Genomic DNA, 9,450 nt, shown 5'->3' on the forward strand with positions numbered 1-9,450 from the left:
TACAGTGGGTACGGAAAGTATTCAGACCCCCTTAAATTTTTCACTCTTTGTTATATTGCAGCCATATGCTAAAATCATTTAAGTTCATTTTTTTCCTCATTAATGTACACACAGCACCCCATATTGACAGAAAAACACAGAATTTTTGACATTTTTGCAGATTTATTAAAAAAGAAAAACTGAAATATCACATGGTCATAAGTATTCAGACCCTTTGCTGTGACACTCATATATTTAACTTAGGTGCTGTCCATTTTTTCTGATCATCCCTGTGATGGTTTTACACCTTCATTTGAGTTCAGCTGTGTTTGATTATACTGATTGGACGTGATTAGGAAAGTTTTTTGTCCAATCAGATTTCAGCCTCTATGTATTTCCATGTCAATCTAATCTGCCCAGAGCCTTCAAAATCAGAAGTGCTGGCCCATGTAACTTAAACTATATTAGCAATGGGACTGTTTCTTTAACCAATCAGATTTCAAATTCACCTCACAGGGCCAGCTAGCTGGCCCACAGTGACGTTAAGATTTTCCGTCCTCATTCACACACGGCTTGTGTGTTAATGGGTGAATGGTGTATGATCTCCTGTAAAGCGCTTTGGCCAGTGCAACACACTGTGAGAAAAGTGCTATATAAATACAGTCCATTTACCATTCAAATGAATGGGGAAATTCTACTTCAGCATTCTTTCAGCTATTTCAGGCAGCAAAGTGTTCAGGTCTTTAAGGACATTCATGCTTCTATTCAGAATTTTTCAAAACGTCATACCTTTTGAAAAATGTCGCTTTATTTTGAAAGTTTTGCCCAATTCAAATGAATGGGGAAATTCTACTTCAGCATTCTTTCAGCTATTTCAGGTAGCAAAGTGTTCCGGTCATTAAGGACATTCATGCTTCTATTCAGAGCTTTTGTAAACTTCATGCTCTTGAAATATTTAGCTTTATTTTGAAAATCTTGCCCCATTCAAATGAATGGGAAAATTCTACCTCAGCACACTTTCAGCACATTTTCAGCTATCAAAATGTTCAGCTCTTCAAGGACATTCATGCTTCTATTCAGAAGTTTTCTAAACTTCATACTTTTGAAATATTTAGCTTTATTTTGAAAATCTTGCCCCATTCAAATGAATGGGAAAATTCTAATTCAGCATATTTTCAGCTATTAAAATGTTCAGCTCTTCAAGGACATTCATGCTTCTGTTCATAAATTTTTCTAAACTGCAAATTTTTAAAATATTTAGTTTTATTTTGAAAATCTTGCCCCATTCAAATGAATAGGGAAAATTTTACTTCTGCATACTTTCAGCTATTAGAATGTTCAGCTCTTCAAGGACAGTCATGCTTCTCTTCAGAAGTTTTCTAAACTTCATACTTTTGAAATATTTAGCTTTTTTTTAAAATCTTGCTCCATTCAAATGAATGGGAAAATTCTACTTTTGCATACTTTCAGCTATCAAAATGTTCAGCTCCTCAAGGACATTCATGCTTGTCTTCAGAAGTTTTCTAAACTTCATAATTTTGAAATATTTAGCTTTCTTTTGAAAATCTTGCCCCATTCAAATGAATGGCAAAATTCTACTTCAGCACAATTTCAGCTATCAAAATGTTCAGCTCTTCAGGAACATTCATGTGTTTCTTCAAAGGTTTTCTAAACTTCATACTTTTGAAATAATTAGCTTTATTTTGAAAATCTTGCCCCATTCAAATGAATGGCAAAATTCTACTTTCAGCTATCAAAATGTTCAGCTCCTCAAAGACATTCATGTTTCTATGCAGAACTTTTGTAAACGTCATACTTTTGAAATATTTAGCTTTATTTTGAAAATCTTGCCCCATTCAAATGAATGGCAAAATTCTACTTTCAGCTATCAAAATGTTCAGCTCCTCAAAGACATTCATGTTTCTATGCAGAACTTTTGTAAACGTCATACTTTTGAAATATTTAGCTTTATTTTGAAACTCTTGCTCCATTCAAATGAATTTGTAAAATTTTACTTCAGCATTCTTTCAGCATAATTTTAGCTATCAAAATGTTCAGGTCCTCAAGGACATTCATGCTTTAATGCATAATTTTTCTAAACTTCACACTGTTAAAATTTTGTGTTATTTTGAAAATCTTGCCCCATTCAAATAAATGGGGAAATTCCAACTTCAGTATACTTTCAGCTAGCAAAAGATTCAGATGTCAAAATGTTTAGGCTGGGGAAAACCATATCCAGCACCCGGACAATAAGCACAGGCGCCCCCCAGGGATGCGTGCTCTCCCCTCTGCTGTTTTCACTCTACACCAATGACTGCATCTCGAAGGACCCCTTCGTCAAGCTCCTAAAGTTTGCTGATGATACAACGGTCATAGGTCTCATCTGAGATGGTGATGAGTCAGCCTACAGACAGGAAGTTGAGCAGCTGGTCCTGTGGTGTAGCCGCAACAACCTGGAGCTGAACACGCTCAAAACAGTGGAGATGAAAGTGGCGGAGGGCGGAGAGGATCACTGCAGACCCCTCACACCTGGGACAAAATCTGTTCAAACTCTGGACGGCGTTACAGGTCACTGTGCGCCATGACAACCAGGCACAGGGACAGTTTCTTCCCCCAGGCCATCACTCTGATGAACACTTAACCCACAATGGTATGACTGCTCAGTAATCCTCAGTGCAATACCTGTAAATATACCTTTTACATATATATGCATCTAGACTGTGTGTATATACAGGTCTCTATTTATAAGTACTCTATTTTTATTCCTATTTATCTCATTTCACAATGAGCACTCCTTTGTCTCTGCATTCTTTACTGCCTGTTCTGGGATCTTCCACCTTTTTTTTTGGCACTTTATAAGTCCAGCATACTTTCAGCTATACAGGCCATTCAGGTATCTAACTGTTCAGCTCTTCAAGGACATCCCTGCTTGTATTTTTCTTTTTTTATAATGTTTATACTTTTTAATGTATTCAGCTTTATTGTTTACAATACAAGTCAATGACACAGTCCTGGAATGCCATCTGGTGGTCCATAAAATGCAGCACAATTGAGACATGGCACTTCAGAACTCCTCTCTCTCTCTCTCTGTCTCAACTTCAGCCATTTCTTCTCATCCTTCAGCTGTTTCAGAAATTGATTTCAGGCATTTTCAGAACGATCTTTTAGCTTATCAGCATCCACACGCATTTACGACAGGAAAAGCATTTCTCTAGTTTCATTAGTCACCGTTATTAGTAGACTAGTTGTAGGCTGCTAAAAGAAGAAGGAGGAGAGAGAGAGAGAGAGAGAGAGAGAGAGAGAGAGTGCGAGCGAGCGCGAGCGAGCTCACAGCTGATTTCCTGCAACATAGTTAGAAGACGGACTGGCGCAGCGCTCACCTGTCGCCGACAACAACTTTCATTACCACGTAAAGATTTGACATACATAGAGCTTATACATGTTGTCTTCATTTCTCACGGTGTTATGCTGTTCTGATTAACCCAAACAGACCGGTACAGCTGTGGATTTACAGCTTATTTGACACGGAGGTTGGGCTTCATTTAAATACACACCAAAATAGCAACTTCTATAAATAGAGGAACACAACAGAAAGGAGTTGAATCGCATAATTAGCACATTATAGCACTAGTAACCGTAAAACAAAGAAGGGACGGTGAGACAGTAGCGATGATGAAAGACTCCGCTCCTCCGGTTGTGGAGCGGCCTGGGCTGGAAGACGTAGCCGAAGAGGAGGACTCCAAGAGCACGCTGGAGCCCAGCAGTTGTCAGGTGAGTATGTAGGGGTGTTTTACTGGCCTGTAAAACCGTGTGCTTCCGCCAGCCAACAACCAGCTTAGTTGAAACTTAGCCCACCTAGTTGAGGTACATTATTATAGTGAAAAGCATACGCTTACTTTAAAAGAACTGGCAAACCTACAGAGTGCGCAGGAGCCCACGGTGGGAATGTATTCAAATTAACTCAGTCAGCTTGCGTTGGACAAGTAAAAAAAATGGGAATTCATCTTTAGATACCAGGAGAAAAGAACACGGAGGTTTCAGAGGAGGGAGGTCAACCGTCAATGTCCCAGATGGATGCAGACTTTATCCAACTGAGCCTCAGGAAGCAGGTGTCCTACAGGTAGGAAACACCCCTAACACCACAAAACAGAAAAAGTGTCACACTTCCTCCTAACCTGTTCTACTAGAATGTTACACTGTACTGTAGGAGGCTCCTCATTAGGTTACCTCAGTCTTGTTGTGTTATGACGTGTGTGATTATGAGATATTCTAAGTAAGAGTTTCTGTCTCGCATGAAAAGGTTAAGATCAGGTGTTAATTCTTGTTGAAGTACTTTATCAGGTTTTTGTCAGGTTACACTATAGTTCACCAGCTTTCTTGTAAGCAATATATTAAAGTAAGAAATAAACTGAGTACTAAATTCTTAAGTGTTTTAAAACCTATGAGAAAATGTAGTTGTACAGTGTATGTACACTACTGTATGTACAAATTAAGACAGAATGGGCCCCTGGGCACAGACATGTAAATAGCACCCACTCTCCTAAATAGAAGTGAAACTCAAGACTGAAAGAAAATGTTCTTAAAGATGTTTTCCATCTCTTTGTGGTGGTTTAGTGTGTTTGCAGATGTTATGTATCGCTTTGAGGACATTTTAATCATTTTGTGTCTTTTTGAGGACATGTTGATCTCTTTTTAGATGCTTTTACATCCCTTTGCAGTTGTATTGTGTCTCTTACTGGTATATTTTGCAGGCAACCCCTTAGCCTTCAGGCCCCCCAAGCCTATACCCTGTCAGCCCATTCAGTAATCCCCCCATGAGTGTATAGGGAAGGTGATAACCCTTGCCTCTCTTCAGGGATGGTCTCTGGTCACCTTAATCTTGCTCTGACTCCTTAAACCACATGTAAAATAATGCACATGAATTAAAACCATGCATTGGCAAATCCCACACAGAAACAGGAATGTGGAGTGTGGATATGCAGCACACACAAACTTCAGACCGATATGCTACATACTATAAATTGAAAGATAGAATCTATTAATAAAACATACATTTTATGCAATTTTAATAACACTATGATATTTTGTTAATTAGAAGGCATAAATTCAGTAATTGAAATGCTGTTGAAATGTTGAAAACTGAATCGCCTCCAAGGTGAAACTTTTTTTTTTCAAGAACGTTCCCTGGGATAAAAGTCCCTTGAGCCCATTGTGATTCAATTTCCACAGCAGTGCCAAAGACTTGGGAAGATTAAACAAAGACCCTTTTCCCACCAGAGCACTTTTTTGGGGAGCAGGAACCTTTTTTGGAACATAGTTCCCCTACAGGTATTTCCACCGGTTCCAGGGCATAGTTCTACCCCTGAAAGTATCTAGTCATGGGGTAATACTTTCTGAAGGTTCAAAAACTATTGGTGGGAGAACTGCAATGCCGAATGTCACTGATTGGTCAAATAAAGGGCTCTACAGTGCAAGCATTTCACTCACATATGGAAATAAAAATCAGAGTGTGCCAATGTGAAAAATGATTTGGTTGTATTGATGCAGCTGACGCCGAGTTCTGTGGGTTCTCACTTTGTAAGGAGCATTTTATCAGTAGGCCTACATGAAGAGACCAGTGAGATTAGTGGATTAGAAATTATGGGTTTAGTTTTTGTGGGGTGGCTTCTGTACGTGCAATTCTTATAACCCCATTGCTTACCTTTGTGCTTTTATGTCAGCGGGCTAAATTTATTTAATCATCCCTGGACTTCGGCCCAGCTGTGGAAATGCAAATCACAATGTGCTCTAGTGACATTAACCCCAGGGACAGTTCTTCAGCTTTAGTTCCTGGCAATAAAAAGTAACAAGCATTTTCTTGTGAAAATGTACCTAAAGTAGCATAATGGAAGTTGACAGTTGGCAGTGGGATGTTAAGAATGAATGCCATGTATAAAATGCAGCACACTATTTGACCAATCAGTGACATCAGCACTCCAGGTCCTGGTTCCTCCAGTGAAAATGCAGGTAGAGTAGCTACCTTCTGCAAAAGGTTCCTGTTCCTCCAGGACAGTTTGTATAGTGGAAATAGGGCTTAAATGTATAACAACCAGCAGGAAAGAGAGTAGAGAATTGAAGTAGAGTTAAAACAAGAATGTTCTTATATAGATTTTTTTTTAACAGAGATAAAAAAGTTTGTATTATCAGAGATACCAAATATTATAGAAAGTCCATACAGTCTTCAGGCTTTATTTCTACTGAAACACACACCATTTCATGGATTAGCCTTCTTTCTTTGTCATAATTATTCAGATTGCATGGTGTACTTCCAAGATTGTTACCATACCTACCAGCAGCTACTCTGATTTCAGGTCAGTTTTCCTATCATTTAGCTTAAAGATAAAATCTAAACTGGATTTTATCAGCTATTTTGCTGGATTTTTTTTCAGGACATTTAATACATAACAACCCACCCTATTGTTCATATTAATGCTGTTGCTCTTGGTCTCTCTGTGAATGAAGTATTGGCCTGTCTGTTGCCTTAGAAACTGTTGGTGTGTGTGAATCTCTAATCTAATTGTAGTCCTTCCTCATAAACAGGCATCTCCCTTATTAGCGGTCCTCTCGCTGCTTTGGCTCTCTTCTATATTTATTGTTAACCTGCATGGACTTTCCTATAAAGATAAATAAATAACCCATGATAATGAATATGCAGGCTGAATTTAGAGAGTAGTTTAACACTGAGCTAGACAGCATGGTTTCACTGAACTCTCTATCTGGAGGTTAGTGACAGCTGTTGCAGCAGCTGGTGTTAAAATCATGGTTTGTGGAATGCTGAAGTGAAATTGCCCACATTAACAGAGCCATGGTGAGCCACAGTGATATTTTGTTGGAGCATTCAGCAATGCACTGCCTGAGTGGGTCTAAGAGTTTAATCTGTAGTTTTTATTTAGTAACTAACTGAAATACAAAGTCAGTAAAGTTTATTTGCAGTAAATTCTCATTATACAGTTTAACTTTCTTGATATTTCTGGAGATTTCAAGCTCATTTTGTGGCCTGCATCATCAGATGAGTTAGATGGTTAGTTATTGTTATGTGTCTGTGTAAGACTTCAGACAGTTGCTTCCAACAAATTTGGACTTTGTTTAAATTAGTTCAAATGCAACACAGCTATGGTAAATGGTCAGAGTGTCACTAGAGCATAATAATCTTTATATTTTACATCATGAATCTTGAGATTGTGGTGTGACTTAGAATTTTATATGATGATGACAGAACTGGAGTGTTGTTTCATTATTCTGAAAACCTCTTCCTGAAGCAATGACAATTGGCAGCAAATGTTTGCATATAAATCTTGCACTCTCATTACTAGGGGTGTGACGAGATCTTGCACCACGAGATCTAAAATGTGACGATATTTCTCGTTGAGGTGAAAAGCTCTCTTGTGATGTCAGTACATAACAGAATCAGAGCAGCAGCTGAGTGTGACGGAACGTTCACATTAGGCCCTGCTGTGTTGTAATGCACGGGGTCACATTAATAAATTTATGTATTTGTAACTGATCTAACCTTGATTAACACTAAGTCATAGGGAAATGAAAAAATCTACACATTATCAGTGGAACTTTAAGAGTGATCAAGATCTTATTACAGCCAACACTTGTTGGTTTTGAGCAAGTCAAATTGTCACTGTTGCTGCACCTGAAATGTTAATAAAAAGTGTAAAGTTGCAATGACTGGTTTCAGTGGACACAGCGTGTGCTCTCCTTTTTGCCTGAGCAATTGCATTCTTGAACAATATCTGTCCCAAAAGCGACTTCATGTTTGGCAAGTGTCATTAAGTGTAAGTAAAACATCTCTGCTCCCGTGTGTTCAACCAATGTGCAAGTGCAATGTCATTAATATGCAGTATGTGAAAATCTAGTTATGTATGTTTAATAAGAACATTATTACAAAAATCTCACTAGTGTGGGATTTGAATGAAGTCTGGTCTCTGGGAAGCATTTTGAACAGAATCAGGACAAATGAATCCACGCCAAACACTGAATGTCTTATTACATAATGAGTATGGCTTTTCTCCTGCCCTACTTCAGATTTGTGTATTTTGGTTCACTCTTTCAAATGTAATGTTTCAGAAAAGGGTGGATGTTTTCCGTCACTGTGCTGGAGGTCAGATAGTAGGGCACAGTGAAGCCTTTCATCAGCTGGCTTTTTATGTCACTGCCAGTATGAGGCATAATCTCATCATAGTTTAGTATAATCCAGATGGAAGAGAGTGTGTGTTTGTGAGTGGTGGGGGTGGGGCAGGCTTCTGCTATTCACCAAAGGAGTTATATAAGGATCAGCTGTATCCATGGCACTGCACCATTGTGTGTGTATGTGTACTTCATCCTGTGAAAACTTATTTTTCTCAGATGAGGTATTTTCTACTCATCAAAATATCTCTAGGGATTCCTGCAAACTAAAATCTGCCACACACCCCATACTAACTGGAAACTGGTAGCACTATTAGCTTTAAAGGAACACTAGCATTTTATATAATATGCTAGTTTTCTATGTGAAACTACAGGTCCTGTTCATATTTGCTGTTGCAGTGACAAGCTAACATTACGCTAAGGGAGGTGTATATTACAAAGTCAGCAAACAGAACTCCCTTTATCCAAGACTTTTCCATTTATGGTTTTAAATCAAGAATTCATCCAAACATTATTTCCAAGATGGCTTGGTGTCATGATTGCCCATTCAGCACAGCTTGTTAATTATCTTTAATTTGCATTAATGAAGAGAAGAACAGTTGACTGACAGGACAACAGGGCATGCTGAGTCAGACGGACAGTGGGGGAAGGAGACTGTGCTCCTGTGTAAAAAAAAACAAAAAAAAAAACAGTGGGTACATCTAAAGTCTCTTATAAGCACCGTTGTTTCCTTGTGTCTTTGTTCCGCTCACATAAGATACGAGAAAAAAATCCAAGGACTTGAGGAAAAACTTTATTAATGACATGAGATAGCGTTCATCTGAAGCATCCAGTCATCACCTGATTTCTGATAAAGGGCTGGGTAAAACACTTCCGCAAAATATGGTCTCATGTATCTCCAGCAGCTTCCTCGATCCTCATTCAGAGTTGATATAAGAGGCTTGGAATGTCCTCAGTCCACAGTCGACTTGAACAACTTCAGGACCAAGGAGGTTTCTATGACCAAGGACATAGGAACAATCGTATCAGAGACTTGACATGCACCCTCTGTGTCATAAAGTCCATGTTAGGAAGATGCTGGGGTTGATGCCGAGGTAAATATTACAGGTTTTCCCCTCAGGTGAGAAGGGTTCAGTTCTAGTGTGTGATGTGTGCTTTTCAACTAATTTTAGTTTCTAAACCAAACCAAGTAGTTTGTGTGGCTAAACAAAGTGAAACCATGATGATTTCATAACTGATTGATTGATTGATTGATTGATTGATTGATTGATTGATTGATTGATTGATTGATTGATT

The 9,450-nt window shown here is 38.5% G+C and overlaps 1 protein-coding gene across 1 annotated transcript in view; it reads left to right on the forward strand.

The window, feature by feature from the left end:
- Window positions 1-3,300: 3,300 nt before the first annotated feature.
- LOC109951514 (diacylglycerol kinase zeta-like) overlaps window positions 3,301-9,450 on the forward strand; it is a 193,184-nt gene continuing 187,034 nt past the window's right edge. Inside the window, exons 1-2 of the mRNA XM_020586053.1 lie at window positions 3,301-3,750; window positions 3,990-4,099. Coding sequence (XP_020441709.1) covers window positions 3,649-3,750; window positions 3,990-4,099 — 212 coding nt within the window. The 5' untranslated portion in view covers window positions 3,301-3,648. The remainder of the gene's footprint in view (window positions 3,751-3,989; window positions 4,100-9,450) is intronic.

Source organism: Monopterus albus, unplaced genomic scaffold (assembly GCF_001952655.1).
Source record: "Monopterus albus unplaced genomic scaffold, M_albus_1.0 scaffold394.1, whole genome shotgun sequence".
Taxonomy (NCBI): Eukaryota; Metazoa; Chordata; class Actinopteri; order Synbranchiformes; family Synbranchidae; genus Monopterus; species Monopterus albus.